The following is a 26,154-nucleotide window of genomic DNA, read 5'->3' as shown; positions in this document are numbered from 1 at the left end:
CCCAGGGTGTTTCTCGAGAAGAGTAGGGGTGTTACCCCAGTGTCCTGGCCAAATTTCCACCCTGGCCTTTACCCATCATGGCCTCCTAATAACCCCCCTCTCTGAACTGGCTCCATCACTCTGCTCTCCTCCCCACTGAGAGCTGGGGTGTGGGGAGCGGACTGGCGCCTCATCCAGGTGGGGGTACACACTGCTGGGGGTGGAGGGGCTCCCCATGACCTGGAAAGCGCTTTAAGTGGAGTGTCCAGAAAAGCGCTATAAAAGTGTAAGCAATTATTAATATTAACTTGAAATCGCTGCACGACAAGGGTCTTGACTAGGCTCTCCGCTCAGCCGCTAGAGGGAGCCACAGTCCAAGCTATATTTGCACACCATTTCTGTCGGTCCTGTACGTTGCGTTAAATATTACTCAGACGTGCGTGGGGGTGAGAAAGGCGTGTTAAACTATCACCACAGCCCTGCAGAATTCAATCACACAGCGAAAGGAGAGACACTCCTTTGCGTGGAAGATGGGGGGGTGAGATTCTTTTCAAACCTGAGGTTTGACTTCGTACGCTGTGTGATTTTGCCCCAGTACCGTGGCCAGATACCGGGTCTTTAAACGTGCCGATTCAGGGGGGTCAAAATGAAGACTGGTCGGGGGGTTGTGTGTGCAGGTAAACGGATCTGCGTGTCCGTATCCGGTTCCCAGATGGACCACAGGACGTGGGCACCTTGCGCGACTCGTTCTGAGATGCCGTTTCCTAAAGCTACGATAAGACCCCGTCGAGTCAGAGTGAAAAAAATAATAATATTTTATTTAGGTTTGAAAGAGGAGCCGTAGAGTTAGGGGGGGTTATTGAGGAAAAAGTGGTCGCGTTTCATACAAAATAATTCACCCAGTTAAGATTCTTGTTACCCATTGATTTCAAATTAATCTAGATGACAAATGTGGTTTTTTGTGTGTGTGACAACAGCCCTGAAACTATTCAGCTCTTGTTTGTCCCAGGGTACACATTTTCTGGACTAAGTTGCAGAATTATATTTAAAAAAAAGAGACCAATCTCGATGTTTGTTGTGATGAAAAAGATGTTCACGTTCGGCCCCATCGAAAACAATCTTAAAATTGCGTTTGTAATCCATTTAATTATTAGAACGGCACGTTATTACATCCATACAATGAAGTGGTCTGGGAAGAACCCTGTGGTTGAGCGTTTTACAATGGAAGTGAGAGGGTATTTGCAGACTATTTTGAAGTGCAAAAATCTGAAAGCGGTGCGGACGTTATTTTCAATTTGTTTTTCAAATAACTTGAATTTATGGAGTAATATGTACCCTCCCCCCTGACGATCTTTGTGTCTTGAATCGTTCTATGTACTCTTGTTTGTCCTGTGCTTGTTAAGCAATCAAGTTTGCCTATTAAGTGCGTGGGGTGGGGCGAGAGGGTTCCTGGATTCGTGGATACAAGATAAATGAGACAGGCGAAGGTGCTGGCTAGGACACTGAGCCAATTTGGGCGTTAATAACCGCGAAAGACGTTCCCTGTGTCCGTACAAGCAGGATTGAGGGTCTGAAATTGAAGCCTAGCTAGGGGAAACGTTATACGCGCCCGGGCATTAAACTTTAAACAACAGAAAAGGAAGCTATAGGATTTCAGGCCAGCAGCGCAGAGGTTATCGGGGGTTTTGGCGTCGGAGAAGACGCAATGCAATTTCAGCGCCCCGTTGGACTAATGTAGCGCCGTCCCGAGCCCCCGGTCTTTCGGAATGGCGGCCGGTTGGGAGTCGGTCCGGAGGTCGTGCCGGGAGCGGGCGTTCGGGCTGCTGGCGCTGGGCTACGTGCTGTACGTCCTGCTGGGCGGGGCCGTGTTCGCGGCTCTGGAGCAGGCCGGCGAGGTGGCCCTGCGCCGGGAACTGCGGGAGGTGCGGGCCGCCTTCCTAGACGATCACCGCTGCCTGCGGGAGGGCCCGCTAGATGCCCTGCTGGAGGAGGTCGTCTCGGCCGGCCAGCACGGCGTGTCGGCGCTGGACGACAGAAGCGAGGAGTGCAACTCCGACTTCACCTCGTCCCTCTTCTTCGTGACCGCGTTTCTCACGACGACGGGTAGGTGGGAAGGTGGTGGTGGTGGGAGGGTTACAGTTTTGACTTCGGCCTTGTGGCGTCTGTTATGTCGCGCCCAGCGTCCGTTTGGGCTTTTACGACGCTGTCGCGCTGTGGGTTTTGGGGGAGGTTACCGCTTTACGGCACCTGGGTGCCTTGGCGGGGTTCAATGTCGCACCACTCAAGATCTTCAAGTTCGGAGCTGATAAAAAAAAAAAAACGCCCTACATGTGCAGAAGGTTCCGATTGGACCGGCTCCGTGAGGGATTGGGGGTGGGAATGAGAGGGCTCAGCTGGGAAGGAAAACCAGGAGATGTGGGGGGGTCCCCTGGGGGAACCCCCCCAAATTATCCTGTAAAGGACAGGAGGGATGGACCGTACAGCAGCTTAGATGTTCTGTCTGGTCTCAAACAGGTGGAGGTTTAAATAAGAACGAGGCGCTCTGGTACTCGAGTAAAACTGGTGTTTTAGAAGTTGGGGATCCCCATTTGTAAAGATCTTGAGCCATTTGCAGTTACCATGATTAATCGGACAGGTGGCTCATTATGTGATGCCGATGGGGGGGTGGAATCTGAACATTTCTTCTTGCTTAATTGCTAACTCGATTGGCCAGCGCGCCTGATCTTTCACGAAAACGGGCGATTTGGGGGTTTCGGAGGAGATCCTGCAATCAGGAGAGGGGAGACCCTGCTTTACACAAAGGGTGGCGGGGGTGTGGAACAAGCCGCTTAGCCATGCGGTGGAAGCCGGTACCCTGGCTCCTCCCAAGCCGCAGCTGGAGGGGATGGCTCCAGTCAAGATGGCGGGGGGGGGGGGGGATACCGCTGTACACAAAGGGTGGTGGGAGGATGGAACGAGCTCCATAGCCTTCTTGCGAGTTACAGCTGGGTGAGATGCAGCAATCAGGATGGGGGGGGGGGAGCACTACGCTAAGGGTGGTAGGAGTGTGGACCAAACTCCTGGCTTCTTTCGAGAAAAGGGGGAAGAACACCTCGCAGAATTCAGCTCTGGGTCTGCACCTCTGCCCTCGTTTGCTGTAATACAAAGAGGGTGTTTGCTTAAAGGATTTTTTTTTTTTGCACAGCTCTATTGTGGTCGGGACGTTATTTTTAGCTTGCTGTATGTGCACAAGGAGGAGGGATGGCGGTGAGCGTTTCTGCCCCGTAGCGCTGGGGGGGGACCTGGGTTCACCTCCGGATCTGGGGTGTGCTGTCTGGGGGGGAGTTTGCATGTTCTCACCCAGTTCCTGGAGGTTAACTGGCTTCTGGGAAAAGATGGATGGATACTTTATTGATCCCGTGAGGGAAATTGCAGTGCAACAGCAGCTTAACACAGACAACGCAGCCACAGTGTAATTAATTATATAATAATAGTACAATACAAGAGTTACTCACAGTCCGGACACACAAAGAACAGACTAGAACAGAACAGTACACAGAAAAATCGTATCGCACATATGAATCTAAATATAGATATAATGTATTGCACAGGTCCCTGGCATATATTGCACAAAAAACGGTTGTAAATGGGGAAAAGAAAGAGAACAGATGTAGCAGTAGATGCGTTCAGTCCAGAAACGGGTCACTGTCGATGTTCTGGCCCCTGTGTGGGTGTGTGTGTGTATCCTGTGATGGATTGGCGTCCTGCCCAGGATGTGTCATGCCCATCGCTTGCTGGGACAGACTCCAGTTGCCCCTTGACCTGGGAGAAGCAGTTAAACTGGATGGATCTATCTGCACGATTCCTTCCCATCTGTCTAACGTAATGGGCTGTTTTCTAGAACGCACATTGCCCTGGATTTAGGGAATCTTCCTCCGACCCATTGGAGGACTCTGTGCACAGGGGAGAGTCTGTGCTTTTGTCCGACGTCCGGACACACCCCAACCTCCAGTTTGTGTGTGTGACTGAGGTGATAGATCCTGCCCTTTTAATCATATGAATTCCTTGCACTTCTATAGCGCCTTTCGGGACCCTCCACTCAGAGCTCTGTCCAGGTCATGGGGATCCCCCTCCACCCCCAGCAGTGTGTACCCCCACCTGGATGAGGCGCCAGTCCGCTCCCCCCACACCCCAGCTCTCAGTGGGGAGGAGAGCAGAGTGATGGAGCCAGTTCAGAGAGGGGGGTTATCAGGAGGCCATGATGGGTAAAGGCCAGGGGGGAAATTTGGCCAGGACACCGGGGTAACACCCCTACTCTTCTCGAGAAACACCCTGGGGTTTTTAATGACCCCAGAGAGTCAGGGCCCCTACAGTGTTGACACTAATTGTTTTTGTTGCATTCCGATTGTCCAGTTGTTCTCCCGGGTCCCCCCTGAATCAGGTGGGGGTGGGGGTCCCCAGCCCGTGCTCTTGGGGAGCCCCGTTAATTCTCGCTGTCTTCTCCCCCCCTGCAGGCTACGGCAGCACGGTGCCCCTGTCGGACCAGGGCAAGCTCTTCTGCGTTCTCTTCTGCTGCCTGGGCATCCCTCTCAACCTGCTGCTCCTCTCCTGCCTCACCCAGCGCCTGCTGCCCTGGGTGACGCGCCGCCCGCTGCGCGCCGCCCGCGCCCGCTGGGGGGTGCCGCCGCGCCCCCGCCGCCTGGCCCTGGCTCACGCGCTGGCGCTGGCCGGCCTGACCGGCGCCCTCTTCTTCCTGCTGCCCGCCGGCGTCTTCTGCGGCCTGGAGGGCGACTGGAGCTTCCTGGAGGCGCTGTACTTCTGCTTCATCTCCCTCAGCACCGTGGGCCTGGGGGACTACCTGCCCGGCCACGCCCGGGGGTGGGCCACGCGCCGGGCCCTGGAGCTCGCCCTCTCCTGTGAGCAGGGGGGGACGGGGCTGGTGGGGGGGAGGGGTGGATGGGTCCTGGCAGGGAGAGGGGGGTACAGGGCTGGCAGTGGGGAGGGGGGCAGGCAGGGAGAGGGGGGTACAGGGCTGGCAGTGGGGAGGGGGGCAGGCAGGGAGAGGGGGGTACAGGGCTGGCAGGGGGGAGAGGGGCAGGCAGGGAGAGGGGTACAGGGCTGGCAGTGGGGAGGGGGGCAGGACAGGGATGGGGGAGGGGGGCGGATAGGGAGAGGGGGGTTAGGGGACAGAGAGGCTGGGGCCTTGCAGGGAGAGGGGGGTACAGGGCTGGCAGGGGGGAGGGGTACAGGACAGGGATGGGGGAGGGGGGCGGATAGGGAGAGGGGGGTTAGGGGACAGAGAGGCTGGGGCCTTGCAGGGAGAGGGGGGTACAGGGCTGGCAGGGGGGAGGGGTACAGGGCTGGCAGGGAGAGGGGGTGGATGGGGGCTGGGTCCTAGCAGAGAGAGGGGTACAGGGCGGGGAGGGGGGCAGGCAGGGAGAGAGGGGTGCAGTGCTGGCAGGGAGAGGGGGGTATGGGGCTGGCAGGGTGGAGGGGGGCAGGCAGGGAGAGGGGGGTACAGGGCTGGCAGTGGGGAGGGGGGCTGGCAGGGGGGAGGGGTACAGGGCTGGCAGGGGGGAAGGGGTGGATGGGGGCTGGGTCCTGGCAGAGAGGGGTACAGGGCGGGGAGGGGGGCAGGCAGGGAGAGGGGGGTACAGGGCTGGCAGGGTGGAGGGGGGCAGGCAGGGAGAGGGGGGTACAGGGCTGGCAGTGGGGAGGGGGGCAGGACAGGGATGGGGGAGGGGGGCGGATAGGGAGAGGGGGGTTAGGGGACAGAGAGGCTGGGGCCTTGCAGGGAGAGGGGGGTACAGGGCTGGCAGTGGGGAGGGGTACAGGACAGGGATGGGGGAGGGGGGCGGATAGGGAGAGGGGGGTTAGGGGACAGAGAGGCTGGGGCCTTGCAGGGAGAGGGGGGTACAGGGCTGGCAGGGGGGAGGGGTACAGGGCTGGCAGGGAGAGGGGGTGGATGGGGGCTGGGTCCTAGCAGAGAGAGGGGTACAGGGCGGGGAGGGGGGCAGGCAGGGAGAGAGGGGTGCAGTGCTGGCAGGGAGAGGGGGGTATGGGGCTGGCAGGGTGGAGGGGGGCAGGCAGGGAGAGGGGGGTACAGGGCTGGCAGTGGGGAGGGGGGCTGGCAGGGGGGAGGGGTACAGGGCTGGCAGGGGGGAAGGGGTGGATGGGGGCTGGGTCCTGGCAGAGAGAGGGGTACAGGGCGGGGAGGGGGGCAGGCAGGGAGAGGGGGGTACAGGGCTGGCAGGGTGGAGGGGGGCAGGCAGGGAGAGGGGGGTACAGGGCTGGCAGTGGGGAGGGGGGCAGGACAGGGATGGGGGAGGGGGGCGGATAGGGAGAGGGGGGTTAGGGGACAGAGAGGCTGGGGCCTTGCAGGGAGAGGGGGGTACAGGGCTGGCAGTGGGGAGGGGTACAGGACAGGGATGGGGGAGGGGGGCGGATAGGGAGAGGGGGGTTAGGGGACAGAGAGGCTGGGGCCTTGCAGGGAGAGGGGGGTACAGGGCTGGCAGGGGGGAGGGGTACAGGGCTGGCAGGGAGAGGGGGGTATGGGGCTGGCAGGGTGGAGGGGGGCAGGCAGGGAGAGGGGGGTACAGGGCTGGCAGTGGGGAGGGGGGCAGGCAGGGAGAGGGGGTTCAGGGCTGGCAGGGGGGAAGGGGTGGATGGGGGCTGGGTCCTGGCAGAGAGAGGGGTACAGGGCGGGGAGGGGGGCAGGCAGGGAGAGGGGGGTACAGGGCTGGCAGGGTGGAGGGGGGCAGGCAGGGAGAGGGGGGTACAGGGCTGGCAGTGGGGAGGGGGGCAGGCAGGGAGAGGGGGTTCAGGGCTGGCAGGGGGGAAGGGGTGGATGGGGGCTGGGTCCTGGCAGAGAGGGGTACAGGGCGGGGAGGGGGGAGGATAGGGGGAGAGGGGTGCAGTGCTGGCAGGGGGGAGGGGGGTATGGGGCTGGCAGTGGGGAGGGGGGCAGGCAGGGAGAGGGGGGTACAGGGCTGGCAGGGGGGAGGGGTACAGGACAGGGATGGGGGAGGGGGGCGGATAGGGAGAGGGGGGTTAGGGGACAGAGAGGCTGGGGCCTTGCAGGGAGAGGGGGGTACAGGGCTGGCAGGGGGGAAGGGGTGGATGGGGGCTGGGTCCTGGCAGAGAGAGGGGTACAGGGCGGGGAGGGGGGCAGGCAGGGAGAGGGGGGTTCAGGGCTGGCAGGGTACAGGATAGGGGGATGGGGGTACAGCACTGGCAGGGGGGAAGGGGTGGAGGGGGGGATTGGGTCCTGGCAGTGGGGAGGGGGGCAGGCAGGGAGAGGGGGGGTACAGGGCTGGCAGTGGGGAGGGGGGCAGGCAGGGAGAGGGGGGGTACAGGGCTGGCAGTGGGGAGGGGGGCAGGCAGGGAGAGGGGGGGTACAGGGCTGGCAGTGGGGAGGGGGGCAGGCAGGGAGAGGGGGGGTACAGGGCTGGCAGTGGGGAGGGGGGCTGGCGGTGGGGAAGGGGTGGAGGGGTACAGGGCAGGGAGGGGGGTACAGGGCTGGCAGGGGGGAGGGGGGGAGGGGTGGATGGGGGGGGGGATTGGGTCCTGGCAGGTGGAGGGGTACAGGGCAGGGAGGGGGGGAGGGGTGGAGGGGTACAGGGCAGGGAGGGGGGAGGATAGGACTCCCAGATGGGACGGCCGGGCTTCGGCCCGGATCGTGGGCCGCGCTGGACGGGCTACGTTAAGGGTCCCGATTCCCGCGGGGTCTTAGGGTGACATCGGAGCGCGTCTCGGGGGTCCGATAGCAGACATCCAGAGCGAGCTGGAATCGGGAGACTTCAGGGGGTGATCAGAAAACCACAGGGGAAGGAATTTAGAGGCAGGAGAGAGAAGTGGGGCGTGGTGACCCCCCAAAAGGCATCCATTTTGACTCTCTCTCTCTCTCGTTTTCTCTCTGCCCCCCCCAGGCTACCTGGTCGTGGGGCTGGTTGCCGTGCTGGTGGTCCTGGAGACGTTCTGGGAGTTGCCGCAGGTCCGAGACCTGGTCCGGTTCTTCTGCGGCCCCCCGCCGGGCCAAGAGGGCCCACTCCGCGTCCTGCCCCTGGACGAGCAGGTCTTCACTGGGGACCCCTGGACCCCCACTGCCGCCCTGGAGGACAGACGCCCCCCCGAGAACGACTCCAAGCAGTACAGCCCCTCCCCCGTCCACCCCTGCCTCCAGTAGGGGGCAGGCTTCCTGAACACCTCTCTCAGTCCTGGGGGGTTCTCGACCCCCGTTCTTGGGGGGGACCCCCCTCCCCAGCCCAGCGTGCGCTAGGGTCTTCCAACTGAGCTCTTTTCTTCCTTGAACCCCTCACTGCCCTTGGAGCTCCTGTCTTTCTATTGTTAAGGAGCCTGAAGTGGTTAATTGAACAGCTCGTTAGCGATTTTTAAATGGGCACCCCTACCGCTCGAACAACAATTAAGGCCCTTCGAAACGCGATCTGCGACTCCCCGAAGAGGTTTCGGAGCTGGGACGTGCTTGGGGGAGCCTAATTGGGGTTCCGAACAGCTCCATGGGGTCCTGTTATGAGCTCACCTTAACCAAAGTGTGTGTGTGTGTGTGTGTCTTGGGGAGACACCAAGAGGGATGAGAAGGTGAAGTGAGACCCTGTCTGTTTGGGCTTTAAAGATTCCCTGTTTGTGCGTTTCTGTATCTGTGTGTCTGTGCGTTTTGTCTGTTGGTGTGTTTCTACCTACACAGGGCCAGGAGTGTGTGTGTTTGTGCACCAACAGGACCAGAATTTGGGGATCACCTGAATGAAATCGTTCCTTTTAGTTTTAAAACCCTGTCCGGTTGTGGCTCTCAAAAAAAAAAACGCACAAAACAACCGTGGCCTTCTCTTTGCCGTGATCCCCACTTCCGGGTGGCGGGGTGGACCTGGAGAATTTTAAGGCGCCGCGCCGCACCGCCATACCACCGCCGACGCCATCGGACGCTCGTTGTAGCGGCGAGTCACATGTTGGTTCAAAAAAAAAAAACACGGAAATCTGGTGCAGTGTTTTTTTTTTCCTTTCCAGCTGCTTAGACGGCTGGGTTCCGGTTTAAATGTGGACCGGTGTGCTCTGCAGCGTCACAGGGGGGTAGATTAGAAGCCCCTTGTGCCTCCGGAAGCCTTTGCTGGGTATGGAGTTTTCAAGGGGAAGAAAGGTTGATATAAGTGTGTATATATACTCTGATTGAATTAAATTATATTTGAGGTTATTAACTGTTGCCTCGTGGGTCTGATTTGTGTAAATGGGTCCTCCTTCGCGATCTCAGTGGGGTAGGGGGTGGGTGGAAGGGCATTTCTTTACACCGAGAGTGGTAGGTGCAGGTGGTGCGCCAAGCCTCTGTTTGGGGGGGAATACTACTCATTTCCAGCATCTCCCAGGTTCTCGGGTCTCTGCTTCAGAAACGCTGTCCGCTGTGAAGCCGTGCCCTGCCTTTGGGGTCACCCCCACAATCCCGGCCGTCTTGCCACAGACTGGGGGGTTTCAGGGCGAGAGTTGAGTTTATAGTGACTCCCATCAGACAGGGGGAATGGGGTCTTTTCCCACCTCGAAGCAGACGGGAGCATTTTAACACGCTGAGGGCTCCGAACCTGAAACCCAAGTCGGAACAAAATTTCTCTTTTTTTTTTTCCTTCCCGCTACTGGACGGGGAAAGGGGTTTGATCCAAACTCCGGGAGAGCTGGACCGGACCGGACCGCCGCCCGTCCCGCCGGCGGGACGAGGGGAGGACGCGCCCGGGAGAGATTCGGTTCTCCGGGCCCGCGGCCTGAAAGCCCACGACCGAGGCGGGGTGCGGACTCGCTCTCCCACCCCACAAGTCACGCCACGCCACGCCCCGTTGTCCTGTATCTAAACCCGGGTGTGGGCTGGCAGACCTTCCCTGGACTGCGCTGTGTGTTTCCGCACCTGTTTCTTGAGAAGCCGGGGCGGGAAAGTTTAAATTCGGGTGACCAGACGCCCTCTTTTTTTTTTTTCTCCCGGACATGTCCCCTATTTCGAGAACTAAAATACCTGTCCGACCGGGATTGATAAAATTTCCCAACATTGTCCGGGATTTTGTTTTGCTCGGCACTCGGGCGGTGTAAACAAAGCGGCCTACATCTTTTCCTTCGACCCACGCCATTACCCGTAGATGTTTTGAAGTTACACGCAGCGTAGCTTGAAAAGTGCGTGTTTGTGAGGGAGGGAGGTTATGGAAATGAGAAAGTTTGAACTTGTTCCGTTATATTTCGAAACGTTTCGTTAAAAGGGATCATTTGTGCCACCAGTGAGGACGTCTCCTCAGTTATGTCGTCTTCATTTTTTTCCCCCTCAGAGGTTAAGACTGTTGTTGCCTTACGATGGGGGGGACTTTCAAGTTTAAAAGAGGGCACCGTGTTTGTTTTTATCCTTTAATTGGCCATTATGGAAGGAAAAATAGCAACTGTTTAAAAGTTCACTCAGTTCAGGTTGTTTTGTGGACGAGAGAAAGTCATGAAGATTCATTTCTTTGGAGGCGAGTGTCGATTATCCCCCCCCCCCCCCCCCCCTCCCCTCCAAAAAAAAACAAACATGGGTCACCCCAGTCTAAAGAGAAGTGGTCGGGCTCCCCGAATTGGCGTTCTGGGGGTGCGGAGAGCCCCGTCCGCTCCCCCTGTATCTGTCTGCCCGGTGCCCGGGTGACGGATTGCGGAGGTTTTAAGCCTCCTAATCCCGCCTCGCCTCGCCTCTTAGCGCGCAAATGCGCCGGCTTAAGCCCCGCACACACACACCCCCAGCGGGGTCTGGAGCCAGGCGCAGGCGGGGGGCTGTCGCGGAGCGGGAGGGCGGACGCGATGCACCGGCTGACGGCGAGAGTTTCTCCGGCGGCGGCGGCGACCGGGCCGGCGTTCTCGCTGGCGGGGCTGCGGGCGAAACCGGGTAAAAACACCCCCCCGCAAAAAAACAAACAAAACTCGAGGTTCCCGTGGTCGAAGTGGGCGTGGGCGGTTCTCCAAGTCCCATTCTCAAAATGGGAATGAAAGCAGGTGGGGCTGCACACTGGTGGTGGTGGAGGGGATCCCCATGACCTGTAAAGCGCTTTGAGTGGAGCGGCCAGAAAGGCGCTATATCAGTGTAAGCTATGATAATAATCATCATCATTATTATTATTATTATTATTATTATTATTATCAACGGCGGACGGGGGAGCGAACAGGAATGGAGTCGGGGGGGGGTTTCTGAAAAGCGGGGTGCAGCAGGTGGTTCTTGTGAGGGCGAACGGGGCGCAGGAATCGGTGTGTGTTACACGACATTCCCCTCCTAAACGTTGTGTGTCGGTCGCCTTGCGTTTTTTTTTAACGGCGCTTAGGATCATGTGTACGATACAGCAACAGTAGTAGCAGAGTATGTCGCCCTAGAAAGAATTAGAAAGCAGCGATACCTGCCTGGTTTGCACCTGGTGGCGCAGCCCGGTCAGGACTGGGAGGGGAGACCTCCAGGGAAAGACAGGCTGCGGATGTCAGGGGTGATGGTGGACCAACAGGGGGCGCCCTTCTCTCTGGGCCCGAATTTCCAATGAGTGGTGACCTGGGACACCGGCCTCGGGATGAGAAGGTGAACTGAGACCCTGTCTGTTTGGGCTTTAAAGATTGCCTGTTTGTATGTTTGTGTGTCTATGTGTTTGTCTGGTTGTGTGCCTATGTGTTTGTGTGTTTGTGTATTTGTGTGTTTGTCTGTGTGTTTATGGATTTGTGTGCCTATGTGTCTGTGCGTTTATCTGTTGGTGTGCCTGTGTGTTTGTGCGTTTGTCTGTTTGTGTGTTCGTCTGTGTGTTTATGTATTTGTGTGCCTATGTGTTTGTGCCTTTGTCTGTTTGTGTGTTTGTCTGTGTGTTTATGTATTTGTGTACCTATGTGTCTGTGCGTTTGTCAGTCTGTTGGTGTCCCTAGGTGTTTGTGTATTTGTGTGTTTGTCTGTGTGTTTCTGTATTTGTGTGCCTATGTGTCTGTGCGTTTGTCTGGTTGTGTGTTTCTACCCACACAGGGCCGGGGGTTCAGCCCCCCATCTGGGGGGCTTGAGACTAGATACCCCCCTCAGTTTTTTTAAAAAAAAAGCCCTTTAGTTTTGAATGGCAGGACAGCCCCAGGACAGAGGAGCTGTTTCACGGTTTCTGCAGCCTCCAGAAGTTCTCGAGCATCGTCTTCCAGTTTTCAGCCAAGGGACGGGTTAGCCGGGCATTAACAGTGAAAACTGAGTTCAGAAGCTGAAAGCCGGAGGTGCACCTTTACACAAAGAGCAGCGGGAGGCTGGAACGCGCCGGCCACCCAGGCCCTGTGAGAAACTGAGAAATGGCTGGGTAATATTCTGTGATCTGTGATCTATTCTGTGATCTGTTCACTAGAAGCGTGTCCCAGTGGCACACAAGAAGGTGCTACATTTTTAATGTCACAGCTGCGTGTGCCCATAATCACCTGTGCATATGGGAGGGTACAGCGCCCTCTGGTGTGTGCTGGTGTTATTGCACATGAGTATCCCCTTTTTAACTTGTGGTGCATTCCACTGCTCTGCACCATAATAATAATAATAATAATAATAATAATTGCTTACACTTCTATAGCGCTTTCCTGGACCCTCCACACAGAGCTCTTTCCAGGTCATGGGGATCCCCTCCACCCCCAGCAGTGTGTACCCCCACCTGGATGAGGCGCCAGTCCGCTCCCCACACCCCAGCTCTCAGTGGGGAGGAGAGCAGAGTGATGGAGCCAGTTCAGAGAGGGGGGTTATCAGGAGGCCATGATGGGTGAAGGCCAGGGGGGAAATTTGACCAGGACACCGGGGTAACACCCCAACTCTTCTCGAGAAACACCCTGGGATTTTTAATGAGCACAGAGAGTCAGGACCTCGGTTTGACGTCTCATCCGAAGGACGGCGCCTGTTTACAGTCTAGTGTCCCCCGTCACTATACTGGGGCATCAGGACCCACACAGACCGCAGGGTGAGCGCCCCCTGCTGGACCCACTAACACCTCTTCCAGCAGCAGCCTCAGCTTTCCCAGGAGTCACCCCTCCAGGTACTGGCCAGGCTCCCACCTGCTGAGTCTCCAGTGGGGGAGCTGCAGGGTGACTGGGCTGCTGGAGACAGGAAGAGAGACCCAGGAACTCCCGTTTTGTCCGACAGGCACTTTGACCGACTGAACCAGGGCGCCGGCAGTTGTGCAGTTCAGCTGGTGGGATTTTGGGGGGGGGGGGGAGATTCCGGCTCATATGTGCTTATCTTGTAGATGATCCCCAGCAAGAGGGGGACCCCGGCTCTGCACCAGCAGGGAGCGAAGCGGAGAGCAGCAGCAGCAACAGGGAGGGGGACGGCCGAGGCCGTGGCGCGGGGTGCCCCGCGCGGGGACTGCGCCAGCTGGCCTGGGGGGCGCTCCTGGGCGGGGGCGTGGCGCTGTCGTGGGCGGGCGCCACCCACAGCGCCCGGCGGGCCCTGCAGCGCCTGCCCGCCCCCTTCTTCGTCACCTGGTTCGCCGGCACCTGGAACCTTCTTTTTTTCCCCTTGTACTACGGGGGACACCTGTTGGGGGCGGACGCGAGGCAGTGGCCTTGGACCCGGTTCAGGTGAGTGAGCGAGCGGGTTTGTGGGGGGGGTAATCGGGTCCCAAAGCACCTGAAACTAAGCCTCAGAAAAGACAAGAAACGGGGGGGAGAAGCCAAGACTCAGGATACGAGATCTGCAGATCGATCGCCCCGAGGGCAGCCACCCGTCGTTTGGACCTCTCACGACGCACTCTCGCCACAGACGGCCCCCGCCGGTGACACAAAAGCCGCGGGCAAAGCCGATTTTCTCCCGCTAATCCGCTCCAATCTGCTCTGAGACGCTCAAAGCCTTTTTACAGCCCATAGATAATTAAACAGAGATGGCCAGCAGATTTGGGGTGGGGTGGGGGTGCATCTAGTGTCACTCCCGATGGGATCTCTACCTAGAGAACATCTACGTACATTCATAATAGGACTACATCAGAGGACGTTTACACACAGGGGGTGCACAGACCCCCGGGGGACTCCGAAACGTGCAAAAAAGACAACGTGACGTCGATTGACGTGACGCCCTTGAAACTGTCCTTCATGCCGAACCCCGTGATTGATGGGGCGAGCCGAGCGCCTGTCACTGCGATACCCCTAGTTTCTAGAACGGCCACTAGAGAGCGTGGGGTTATTGATCTGGAGCCCCTAGAGCCGAGCGCAAGTCACTTCGGTACCTCTAGTTTCTAGAACAGCCTCTAGAGAGCGCAGGCTTATTGATCTGGAGCCCCTAGAGCCGATCGCAAGTCACTTCGGTACCTCTAGTTTCTAGAACAGTCTCTAGAGAGCGTGTGATTATTGATCTGGAGCCCCTAGAGCCGATCGCAAGTCACTTCGGTACCTCTAGTTTCTAGAACAGTCTCTAGAGAGCGTGTGATTATTGATCTGGAGCCCCCAGAGCCGATCGCAAGTCACTTCGGTACCTCTAGTTTCTAGAACAGTCTCTAGAGAGCGTGTGATTATTGATCTGGAGCCCCTAGAGCCGATCGCAAGTCACTTTGGTACCTCTAGTTTCTAGAGCAGTCTCTAGAGAGCGTGTGATTATTGATCTGGAGCCCCTAGAGCCGATCGCAAGTCACTTCGGTACCTCTAGTTTCTAGAGCAGTCTCTAGAGAGCGTGTGATTATTGATCTGGAGCCCCTAGAGCCGATCGCAAGTCACTTTGGTACCTCTAGTTTCTAGAGCAGTCTCTAGAGAGCGTGTGATTATTGATCTGGAGCCCCTAGAGCCGATCGCAAGTCACTTCGGTACCTCTAGTTTCTAGAACAGTCTCTAGAGAGCGTGTGATTATTGATCTGGAGCCCCTAGAGCCGATCGCAAGTCACCTCTAGTTTCTAGAGCAGTCTCTAGAGAGCGTGTGATTATTGATCTGGAGCCCCTAGAGCCGATCGCAAGTCACTCTGGTACCTCTAGTTTCTAGAGCAGTCTCTAGAGAGCGTGTGATTATTGATCTGGAGCCCCTAGAGCCGATCGCAAGTCACTTCGGTACCTCTAGTTTCTAGAGCAGTCTCTAGAGAGCGTGTGATTATCGATCTGGAGCCCCTAGAGCCGATCGCAAGTCCCTTCGGTACCTCTAGTTTCTAGAACAGTCTCTAGAGAGCGTGTGATTATTGATCTGGAGCCCTCAGAGCTGATCGCAAGTCACTTCGGTACCTCTAGTTTCTAGAGCAGTCTCTAGAGAGCGTGTGATTATTGATCTGGAGCCCTCAGAGCTGATCGCAAGTCACTTCGGTACCTCTAGTTTCTAGTACAGTCTCTAGAGAGCGTGTGATTATTGATCTGGAGCCCCTAGAGCCGATCGCAAGTCACCTCTAGTTTCTAGAGCAGTCTCTAGAGAGCGTGTGATTATTGATCTGGAGCCCCTAGAGCCGATCGCAAGTCACTTCGGTACCTCTAGTTTCTAGAGCAGTCTCTAGAGAGCGTGTGATTATTGATCTGGAGCCCCTAGAGCCGATCGCAAGTCACTTCGGTACCTCTAGTTTCTAGAGCAGTCTCTAGAGAGCGTGTGATTATTGATCTGGAGCCCCTAGAGCCGATCGCAAGTCACTTCGGTACCTCTAGTTTCTAGAACAGTCTCTAGAGAGCGTGTGATTATTGATCTGGGGCCCCCAGAGCCGATCGCAAGTCACTTCGGTACCTCTAGGTTCCAGAACAGTCTCTAGAGAGCGTGTGATTATTGATCTGGAGCCCCCAGAGCCGATCGCAAGTCACTTCGGTACCTCTAGTTTCCAGAACAGTCTCTAGAGAGCGTGTGATTATTGATCTGGAGCCCCAGAGCCGATCGCAAGCGCGCTGTTCCAGCTCGTGTCTCGTGAGTCGCCGGTGTGGCCCTCCTTCGTGGGGCCCCTCAACGTTTCCTAGGCCCCTAGGCTCCGTGCCTGCAGGGCTTCATGGGAAATCCAGCGCTGCTCCCTCTCTTTTTCTCTTCCTCTCTCTGTTCCCTCTCTTCCTGCCTCTCTCTGTTCCCTCTCTCCCTCCCTCTCAACCTCTCCCTCTTTCACCCCTCCGTCCCTCTCTCCCTCTCTCACCCGCTTCCTCTCTTCCTCCCCTCTCTCCCTCTCTCCCCCCCTCTCTCCCTCTCACCCTCTCTCACCCCTCTCTCCCTCTCACCCCTCTCTCCCTCTCTCCCTCTCACCCTCTCTAACCCCTCTCTCCCTCTCCCACCCTCTCCCACCCTCTCCCACCCTCCCCCTCTCTCCCCCTCTCTCCCCCTCTCTCCCCCTCTCTCCCTCTCACCCTCTCTCACCCCTCCGTCCCTCTCTCCCTCTCTCCCTCCCTCTCCCCCTCTCCCTCTCTCTTGCCCTGAGAGTGCCAGCGACCCCCCCAGTGTCCGATCCATCAGCTGCCCTCTCCCCCTGCGCCCCAGGCAGTGCAGCCGGGTGCTGGGCGAGGAGGGGGTGACGGTCAGGCTGCTCCTGAGGAAGGCCGCCCCCTTCGGGGTGCTGTGGAGCCTCACCACCTACCTGTACCTGCTGGCGCTGCTCCGGATCTCCAGCACGGACGCCAGCGCCGTGCTGTGCTGCAGCCAGCCCTTCGTCTTCCTGCTGTCCTGGATCGGGCTCAAGGACCGCTTCCTGGGCATCAGGGTGAGGGCCGGTCCCGGGTTCGAATCCGCACGGGGGAGGGCACCCTCCGGGTGGAGTCTGCGTGTTCTTCCAGGGGATGCCCCAGTGATCTCCACTTGCAGAGCGAGGCGGACCGGGCTAGTTGGCAACTCCAAATTGTACCTGTGTGTGCGCGTGTGTGTGTGTTTTATGTGCGTTTGAGTGTGGGAGGGTGTTTTGTCCGTGTGTCTAATTCTGTGTGGTTGTTTGTGTGTTTGTAGTTAGTTGTGTGTGGGTGGTTGTGTGTGTGTGGAGGGTGTTTTTTTCATGAGTATAATTCGGTGTGGGTATGTACTTGTGTGTGAAGTTGTTTGTGTGTGTGTGTAGTTGTGTGCGTGTGTGGGTGTGTATTCATGTGTGTGTAGTTGGTTGCATGTGTGGGTGTGTATTCATGTGTGTGTAGTTGGTTGTGTGTGTGTTGGTGTGGATCTGTGTGTGTAGTTGGTTGTGTGTGTGTAAGTGTGGATCTGTGTGTGTGTCGCTGGTTGTGTGTGTGTGGGTGTGGATCTGTGTGTGTGGTTGGTTGTGTGTGTGTGGGTGTGGATCTGTGTGTGTGGGTGTGTATCTTTGTGTGTGGTTGGTTGTGTGTGGGTGTGGATCTGTGTGTGTAGTTGGTTGCGTGTGTGTAAGTGTGGATCTGTGTGTGTGTCGCTGGTTGTGTGTGTGTGGGTGTGTATCTTTGTGTGTGGTTGGTTGTGTGTGTGTGGGTGTGGATCTGTGTGTGTGGGTGTGGATCTTTGTGTGTGGTTGGTTGTGTGTGGGTGTGGATCTGTGTGTGTGGTTGGTTGCGTGTGTGTAAGTGTGGATCTGTGTGTGTGTCGCTGGTTGTGTGTGTGTGGGTGTGTATCTTTGTGTGTGGGTGTGGATCTGTGTGGGTGTGGGTGTGGATATGTGTGGTTGTGTGTGTGTGGGTGTGGATCTGTGTGTGTGGTTGTGTGTGTGTGTGGATCTGTGTGGGTGTGGTTGTGGATCTGTGTGTGTGGTTGTGTGTGTGTAAGTGTGGATCTGTGTGTGTGGTTGTGTGTGTGTAAGTGTGGATCTGTGTGTGTGTGTGTAAGTGTGGATCTGTGTGTGTGGTTGTGTGGGTGTGGGTGTGGATCTGTGTGTGTGTGTGTGTGTGTGTCCCTCTCCCTCAGCAGATTCACACTGTCCATGTGGGCAGGAAGGGAGGGAGCAGGATGTGCCATTGAGCTTCTCTCCTCTTGTCCTTCCCAGATTGTAGCGGCCATCCTGTCAATCACCGGCATCGTGATGATGGCCTACGCCGATGGTTTCCATAGCGACTCCATCACTGGGGTGGCCCTCGCAGTGGGCTCCGCCTCCAGCTCCGCCCTCTATAAAGTGAGTGCGTGTGTGTCAGTCTGTCTCTGTGAGTGTGTTAGTCTGTCTCTGACTGTGTGTGTCAGTCTGTCTCTGAGTGTGTATGTTTGTGTGTGTGTCAGCCTGTCTCTGTGACTGTGTGTTAGTCTGTCTGTGTGACTGTGTGTCAGTCTGTCTCTGAGTGTGTGTGTCAGTCTGTCTCTGAGTGTGTGTGTCAGTCTGTCTCTGAGTGTGTGTGTCAGTCTGTCTCTGAGTGTGTGTGTCAGTCTGTCTCTGAGTGTGTGTGTCAGTCCGTCTCTGTGAGTGTGAGTGTGTGTCAGTCCGTCTCTGTGAGTGTGAGTGTGTGTCTCAGTCTGTCTCTGTGAGTGTGTGTGTGTTAGTCTGTCTCTGTGAGTCTGTCTTAGTCTGTCTCTGTGAGTGTGTGTGTGTTAGTCTGTCTCTGTGAGTCTGTCTTAGTCTGTCTCTGTGAGTGTGTGTGTGTTAGTCTGTCTCTGTGACTGTGTGTTAGTCTGTCTCTGTGACTGTGTGTTAGTCTGTCTCTGTGAGTGTGTGTCTCAGTCTGTCTCTGTGAGTCTGTGTCTCAGTCTGTCTCTGTGAGTCTGTGTCTCAGTCTGTCTCTGTGAGTCTGTGTCTCAGTCTGTCCCTGTGAGTGTGTGTCTCAGTCTGTCCCTGTGAGTGTGTGTGTCAGTCTGTCTCTGTGAGTGTGTGTGTCAGTCTGTCTCTGTGAGTGTGTGTGTCAGTCTGTCTCTGTGAGTGTGTGTCTCAGTCTGTCTCTGAGTGTGTGTGTGTTAGTCTGTCTCTGAGTGTGTGTGTGTTAGTCTGTCTCTGTGAGTGTGTGTGTGTTAGTCTGTCTCTGTGAGTGTGTGTGTGTTAGTCTGACTCTGTGAGTGTGTGTGTGTCAGTCTGTCTCTGTCTCTGTGAGTGTGTGTGTCAGTCTGTCTCTGTGAGTGTGTGTGTCTCAGTCTGTCTCTGTGAGTGTGTGTCTCAGTCTGTCTCTGTGAGTGTGTGTCAGTCTGTCTCTGTCTCTGTGAGTGTGTGTGTCGGTCTGTCTCTGTGAGTGTGTGTCTCAGTCTGTCTCTGTGAGTGTGTGTCTCAGTCTGTCTCTGTGAGTGTGTGTCAGTCTGTCTCTGTCTCTGTGAGTGTGTGTGTCGGTCTGTCTCTGTGAGTGTGTGTCTCGGTCTGTCTCCGTGTGTGTGTGTCTCGGTCTGTCTCCGTGTGTGTGTGTCTCGGTCTGTCTCTGTGTGTCTCAGTCTGTCTCTGTGAGTGTGAGTGTGTGTCTCAGTCTGTCTCTGTGAGTGTGAGTGTGTGTCTCAGTCTATCTCTGTGAGTGTGTGTCTCAGTCTGTCTCTGTGAGTGTGTGTCTCAGTCTATCTCTGTGAGTGTGTGTCTCAGTCTGTCTCTGTGAGTGTGTGTCTCAGTCTGTCTCTGTGAGTGTGTGTCTCAGTCTGTCTCCGTGAGTGTGTGTCTCAGTCTGTCTTGGAGCCCCTGCATGTGTGTGTCAGTCTGTCTCTGAGCCTGTGTTTGTGTGTCAGTCTGTCTCTGAGTGTGAGTGTGTGTCTCAGTCTGTCTCTGAGTGTGAGTGTGTGTGTCAGTCTGTCTCTGTGAGTGTGTGTGTCAGTCTGTCTCTGTGAGTCTGTGTGTCAGTCTGTCTCTGTGACTGTGTGTCAGTCTGTCTCTGAGTGTGAGTGAGTGAGTGTGTGTGTGTGTGGCAGTCTGTCTCTGAGCCTGAGTGTGTGTGTCAGTCTGTCTCTGAGTGAGTGAGTGTGTGTGTCAGTCTGTCTCTGAGTGTGAGTGTGAGTGTGAGTGTGTGTGTGTATGTTTGTGTGTCAGCCTGTCTCTGAGTGTGAGTGTGAGTGAGTGTGAGTGTGTGTGGCAGTCTGTCTCTGAGTGTGAGTGTGAGTGTGAGTGTGAGTGTGAGTAAGTGAGTGAGTGTGTGTGTGTGGCAGTCTGTCTCTGAGTGTGAGTGTGAGTAAGTGAGTGAGTGTGTGTGTGTGGCAGTCTGTCTCTGAGTGTGAGTGTGAGTAAGTGAGTGAGTGAGTGTGTGTGTGGCAGTCTGTCTCTCTGAGTGTGAGTGTGTGTGTGTGTGTCAGTCTGTCTCTGAGTGTGAGTGTGTGTGGCAGTCTGTCTCTGAGTGTGAGTGTGAGTAAGTGAGTGAGTGAGTGTGTGTGTGGCAGTCTGTCTCTCTGAGTGTGAGTGTGTGTGTGTGTGTCAGTCTGTCTCTGAGTGTGAGTGTGAGTGAGTGTGTGTGTGTGTGTCAGTCTGTCTCTGAGTGTGAGTGTGAGTGTGAGTCAGTCTGTCCCTGTGAGTGTGTGTGTCAGTCTGTCTCTGAGTGAGTGAGTGTGTGTGTCAGTCTGTCTCTGAGTGTGAGTGTGAGTGTGTGTGTGTATGTTTGTGTGTCAGTCTGTCTCTGAGTGTGAGTGTGAGTGAGTGTGAGTGTGTGTGGCAGTCTGTCTCTGAGTGTGAGTGTGAGTGTGAGTAAGTGAGTGAGTGTGTGTGTGGCAGTCTGTCTCTGAGTGTGAGTGTGAGTGAGTGTGTGTGTGTGGCAGTCTGTCTCTGAGTTGTGGCAGTCTGTCTCTGAGTGTGAGTGTGTGTGTGGCAGTCTGTCTCTGAGTGTGAGTGAGTGAGTGTGTGTGTGGCAGTCTGTCTCTCTGAGTGTGAGTGAGTGAGTGTGTGTGGCAGTCTGTCTCTGAGTGTGAGTGAGTGTGAGTGTGTGTGTGAGTGTGTGTGTGTGTGTGTCAGTCTGTCTCTGAGTGTGAGTGTGAGTGAGTGTGTGTGTGTGTCAGTCTGTCTCTGAGTGTGAGTGTGAGTGAGTGTGTGTGTGTGTGTGTCAGTCTGTCTCTGAGTGTGAGTGAGTGTGAGTGTGTGTGTGAGTGTGTGTGTGTGTGTGTGTCAGTCTGTCTCTGAGTGTGAGTGTGAGTGAGTGTGTGTGTGTGTGTGTCAGTCTGTCTCTGAGTGTGAGTGTGAGTGTGAGTCAGTCTGTCCCTGTGAGTGTGTGTGTCACTCTGTCTCTGAGTGTGAGTGTGAGTGAGTGTGAGTATGTGTGTCAGTCTGTCTCTGAGTGTGAGTGAGTGAGTGTGTGTGTGGCAGTCTGTCTCTGAGTGAGTGTGTGTGTGGCAGTCTGTCTCTCTGAGTGTGAGTGAGTGAGTGTGTGTGTGTGGCAGTCTGTCTCTGAGTGTGAGTGTGTGTGTGGCAGTCTGTCTCTGAGTGTGAGTGTGAGTGTGGCAGTCTGTCTCTGAGTGTGAGTGTGTGTGTGTGTGGCAGTCTGTCTCTGAGTGTGAGTGTGAGTGTGAGTGTGAGTGTGAGTGTGAGTGTGAGTGAGTGTGAGTGTGTGTGAGTGAGTGTGAGTGAGTGAGTGAGTGTGCGTGTGGCAGTCTGTCTCGCAGCCCCTGCGCGTGTGTTCCAGGTGCTGTTCAGGCTGCTGGGGGGGGACCTGCAGCAGGGGGAGGTGGCCGTGCTCTTGTCCTGTGTGGGCCTGTGCGGCAGCGTGCTGCTGGCCTGGATCTGCGTCCTGCTGTATCTCACCCACGTGGAGTACTGGCCCTCCGCACAGCACCTGCCCTGGGACCTGCTGTGCACCCTCTCCTCCTTACTGCTCTGTAAGCACCCTCATTCCTCCTACCATTGTCTATGGGTCACGGGGCAGCTGGCAGGGTACGCCCTGGGCAGGACACCAGTCTGTCACAGAACACACACAGACACACCCTGGGCAGGACACACACAGGACACACACAGACACTCACTCACACACCCTGGACAGGACACCAGTCCGTCACAGGACACACACAGACACACACTCACACACCCTGGGCAGGACACCAGTCCGTCACAGGACACACACAGACAACTACTCACACACCCTGGGCAGGACACCAGTCCGTCACAGGACACACACAGACACACACTCACACACCCTGGGCAGGACGCCAGTCCGTCACAGGACACACACAGACACACTCTCACACACATTGGGCAGGACACCAGTCCGTCACGGGACACACACAGACACACACTCACACACCCTGGGCAGGACGCCGGTCAGTCGCAGGACACACACAGACACACACTCACACACCCTGGGCAGGACACCAGTCCCTCACAGGACACACACAGACACACACTCACACACCCTGGGCAGGACACCAGTCCGTCGCAGGACACACACAGACACACACTCACACACCCTGGGCAGGACACCAGTCCGTCGCAGGACACACACAGACACACACTCACACACCCTGGGCAGGACACCAGTCCGTCACAGGACACACACAGAGACACACTCACACACCCTGGGCAGGACACCAGTCCGTCACAGGACACACACAGACACACACTCACACACCCTGGGCAGGACACCGGTCTGTCACAGGACACACACAGACACACACTCACACACCCTGGGCAGGACACCGGTCCGTCACAGGACACCCACAGACACTTACACCAGGGCCAGTTTTCCCAGAAGCCCATTCACCCCCCAGCATGACTCTGGAAACCCACGTGAAACCCATGTGAAGCCTGGGAGAACATGCAAACTCCACCCAGACAGCACCTCAGGAATTAGCCCCAGCGCAGCGAGGCAGCATCACTCACCACAGTGTCACCCGAAACCTTCTTTATTATCCGATAAAGTACGCCCCCCCCCCACACACACACACACACACACACTCCAGCACACTGAGAGTGCAATACAGGACCCTCCCTACAGGGGGCGCTGTAGAGCTCAAGCAAGGGTGGTACTCCTTGATCATTGGTACAGATGAGCCGGCTGGAACAGTGAGGGTAAAGTACAGTCCAGGGGGAGGACGCAGAGCCTAAAAGAGGGCTGTCAAAGACACTTTCTGCAGAGCAATGTCTCCATCTGCTGATTTTGTGCTGTTTTATTTGGCCCCACAGCTTTCAACATGCTGGTGCACTTCGGGACCGCGGTCACTCACCCCTCCCTCATTGCGCTGGGCTTCCTGCTGAGCGTGCCAGCCAACGCAGGTAAGACGGGCCCCCCGGGGGCGGAGGAGGTGCTGGGAGGGGGGACCCTTCAAGCCCAGATCACACCCAGGAGGGCTGTGCCTGGTGGCTTGAACGTTTGGTAACACGTCACTTTCTCACTGTCTCCCCTCTCTCTCTCCTCTCTGCCCTCTCTCTCCTCTCCCCTCTCTCTCCTTCTCTCTGCCCTCTCCCCTCTCTCCCCTCTCTCCCCTCCTCTCTGCCCTCTCTCTCCCCCTCTCTCCTCCTCTCTCCCCTCTCTCTCTCCCCCTCCTCCTCTCTGCCTTCTCTCTCTCCTCCCCTCCCCTCTATCTCTCCCATCTCTCTCCCATCTCTCTCCTCTCTCTCTCCCCTCCCTCCTCTCTCCCTCCTCTCTCCCCTCTCTCTCCTCCTCTCTCCCCTCTCTCTCCTCCTCTCTCCCCTCTCTCTCCTCCTCTCTGCCCTCTCCCCTCTCTCTGCCCTCTCTCTCCCCCTCTCTCTCTTCCCCCTCCTCCTCTCTGCCTTCTCTCTCTCCCCCTCTCTCTCCTCTCTCTCTCTCCTCTTTCTCCCCTCTCTCTCTCTCCCCTCTCCCTCTCTCTCTCCTCTCTCTCTCTCCTCTTTCTCCTCCTCTCTCTCCCCCCCCTCTCCTCTCTCTCCTCCTCTCTCCCTCTCCTCCCTCCTCTCTCTTCCCCTCTCCTCTCCCCTCTCTCCTCTCTCTCCTCCTCTCTCTCCCCCCTCTCTCTCTCCCCCCTCTCTCTCTCCTCTCTCTCCCCCTCTCTCCCCCTCTCCCTTTCTCTCTCTCCCCTCTCTTCTCATCTCTCTCTCCTCCCTCTCCTCCTCTCTCTCTCCTCCTCTCTCTCTCCTCCTCTCTCTCTCTCCTCCCTCTCCTCCTCTCTCTCCCCCCTCTCCCCCTCTCTCTCTCTCTCCCCTCTCTCCCCTCTCTCTCCCCTCTCTCCCCTCTCTCTCCTCCCTCTCCTCCTCTCTCTCTCCTCCTCTCTCTCTCCTCCTCTCTCTCTCTCCTCCCTCTCCTCCTCTCTCTCCCCCCTCCCCTCCTCCCTCCTCCCTCTCCCCCTCTCTCCCCCTCTCTCCCCTCCTCCTCCTCTCCTCTCTCTTTCCCCCTCTCTTCCCTCTCTCCTCTCTCTCCTCCTCTCTCTCCCCCCTCTCTCTCTCCCCCCTCTCCTCTCCCCCCTCTCTCTCCTCTCTCTCCCTCTCCTCCCTCCCCCTCTCTCCCCTCTCTCCTCTCTCTCTCCCCTCTCTTCTCTCTCTCTCTCCTCCTCTCTCTCTCCTCCTCTCTCTCTCTCCTCCCACTCCCTCCTCTCTCTCCCCCCTCTCCCCCTCTCTCCCCTCTCTCCCCTCTCTCTCCCCTCTCTCCCCTCTCTCTCCTCCCTCTCCTCTCTCCCCCCTCTCCCCCCTCTCCCCCCTCTCTCCTCTCTCTCTCCCCTCTCCCCCCTCTCCCCCCTCTCTTCTCTCTCTCTCTCCTCCCTCTCCTCTCTCTCTCCTCTCTCTCCTCCTCTCTCCTCTCTCTCTCTCCTCTCTCTCCTCTCTCCTCCCCCTCTCTCTCTCCTCTCTCTCCTCCTCTCTCTCTCTCCTCCCTCTCCTCTCTCTCCCCTCTCTCCCCTCTCTCTCCTCCCTCTCCCCCCTCTCTCCCCCCTCTCTCCCCCCTCTCTCCTCTCTCTCTCCCCTCTCTCTCCTCTCTCTCTCTCCCCCTCTCTCTCCCCTCTCTCTCTCTCCTCTCTCTCTCTCCTCCCCCTCCTCTCTCTCCTCCCTCTCCTCTCTCTCCCCTCTTTCCCTCTCTCTCCCCTCTTTCTCTCCTCCCTCTCCTCCCTCTCCTCTCTCTTTCCCCTCTCTCTTCCCTCTCTCCTCTCTCTCCTCCTCTCTCCCCCCCTCTCTCTCTCCCCCCTCTCTCTCTCCCCCCTCTCTCTCTCCTCTCTCTCCTCCTCTCTCTCCCCCTCTCTCCCCTCTCTCCCTCTCTCTCTCCCCTCTCTTCTCTCTCTCTCTCCTCCTCTCTCTCTCCTCCTCTCTCTCTCTCCTCCCTCTCCTCCTCTCTCTCCCCCTCTCCCCCTCTCTCCCCCTCTCCCCTCTCTCTCCCCTCTCTCCCCTCTCTCTCCTCCCTCTCCTCTCTCTCCCCCCTCTCCCCCCTCTCCCCCCTCTCTCCTCTCTCTCTCCCCTCTCCCCCCTCTCCCCCCTCTCTTCTCTCTCTCTCTCCTCCCTCTCCTCTCTCTCTCCTCTCTCTCCTCCTCTCTCCTCTCTCTCTCTCCTCTCTCTCCTCTCTCTCTCCCCCCTCTCTCTCTCCTCTCTCTCCTCCTCTCTCTCTCTCCTCCCTCTCCTCTCTCTCCCCTCTCTCCCCTCTCTCTCCTCCCTCTCCCCCCTCTCTCCCCCCTCTCTCCCCCCTCTCTCCTCTCTCTCTCCCCTCTCTCCTCTCTCTCTCCCCCTCTCTCTCCCCTCTCTCTCTCTCCTCTCTCTCTCTCCTCCCCCTCCTCCTCTCTCCTCCCTCTCCTCTCTCTCCCCTCTTTCCCTCTCTCTCCCCTCTTTCTCTCCTCCCTCTCCTCCCTCTCCTCCCTCTCCTCTCTCTCTCCTCTCTCTCTCCTCTCTCTCCTCCTCTCTCTCCTCCTCTCTCCCCCTCTCCTCCTCTCTCCCCCTCTCTCTCTCCTCCCTCTCCTCCTCTCTCTCCTCCTCTCTCCCCTCTCTCTCCTCTCTCTTCCCCCTCTCTCCTCTCTCTCCTCCTCTCCTCCTCTCTCCTCCCTCTCCTCTCTCTCTCTCCTCTCTCTCTCTCCTCTCTCTCTCCCCCTCTCTCTCCTCTCTCTCCTCCTCTCTCCCCAGCGATCGACCTGCACATGAACTCCGCGCAGCCGTTCAGTCAGGAGCGCCTGGCCGCCAGCGGCACCATCGGCGCCGGCTTCCTGCTGCTGCTGCTGCCCGAGGAGTGGGACGAGAGCGCCCTCCGGTGGCTGGCCCGGCTGCGGGCGGGGCGGCGCCGGGAGGAGACGGCGGGGGCGGAGGAGGGCGGGGAGGGGGCGACGCCCAGCCGGGCCAAGATCAAGCTGGGGGGGCGTCCGCGCTGGCGTGACGCCACGGCCCCCCGGCAGAGAGAGCCCAGTGCCAGCCGGCCGTCAGGGAAAAATAATCCATCTTAATCCAACTGGAGACTCAGCAGGTGGGAGCCTGGTCAGTACCTGGAGGGGGAGACTCCTGGGAAAGCTGAGGCTGCTGCTGGAAGAGGTGTTAGTGGGGCCAGCAGAGGGCGCTCACCCTGCGGTCTGTGTGGGTCCTGATGCCC

The 26,154-nt window shown here is 57.5% G+C and overlaps 4 protein-coding genes and 1 pseudogene across 4 annotated transcripts in view; 3 read left to right on the top strand and 2 right to left on the bottom strand.

Annotated features, from left to right (window-relative positions):
• LOC148646713 (uncharacterized) overlaps positions 1 to 26,154 on the bottom strand; it is a 263,071-nt gene that overhangs the window by 11,589 nt on the left and 225,328 nt on the right. The window lies entirely within an intron of this gene.
• The window catches only part of LOC148646722 (sodium/potassium/calcium exchanger 3-like), a 173,603-nt gene that overhangs the window by 146,444 nt on the left and 1,005 nt on the right, over positions 1 to 26,154 (top strand). The gene's annotated exons all lie outside the window — the stretch shown is intronic.
• On the top strand, positions 434 to 9,167 carry kcnk7 (potassium channel, subfamily K, member 7). The gene is made up of 3 exons (XM_088608888.1): positions 434 to 2,082; positions 4,473 to 4,874; positions 7,887 to 9,167. The coding sequence occupies exons 1-3, from the start codon at positions 1,746 to 1,748 to the stop codon at positions 8,141 to 8,143; spliced, it is 996 nt and encodes a 331-aa protein (XP_088465014.1). The 5' UTR covers positions 434 to 1,745; the 3' UTR covers positions 8,144 to 9,167.
• LOC148646723 (solute carrier family 35 member F3) lies at positions 10,506 to 26,151 on the top strand. The gene is made up of 7 exons (XM_088608880.1): positions 10,506 to 10,852; positions 13,194 to 13,527; positions 16,358 to 16,577; positions 17,811 to 17,936; positions 21,319 to 21,511; positions 22,812 to 22,901; positions 25,698 to 26,151. Exons 1-7 carry the CDS (start codon positions 10,768 to 10,770, stop codon positions 26,009 to 26,011), a joined length of 1,362 nt encoding a protein of 453 aa, XP_088465006.1. The 5' UTR covers positions 10,506 to 10,767; the 3' UTR covers positions 26,012 to 26,151.
• Positions 19,742 to 20,848, bottom strand: LOC148646724 (uncharacterized; annotated as a pseudogene).

This window comes from Lepisosteus platostomus, chromosome 16 (genome assembly GCF_059453375.1).
Source record: "Lepisosteus platostomus isolate fLepPlt1 chromosome 16, fLepPlt1.hap1, whole genome shotgun sequence".
Classification (NCBI taxonomy): domain Eukaryota; kingdom Metazoa; phylum Chordata; class Actinopteri; order Semionotiformes; family Lepisosteidae; genus Lepisosteus; species Lepisosteus platostomus.
This window is presented reverse-complemented; position numbering and strand designations above follow the sequence as displayed.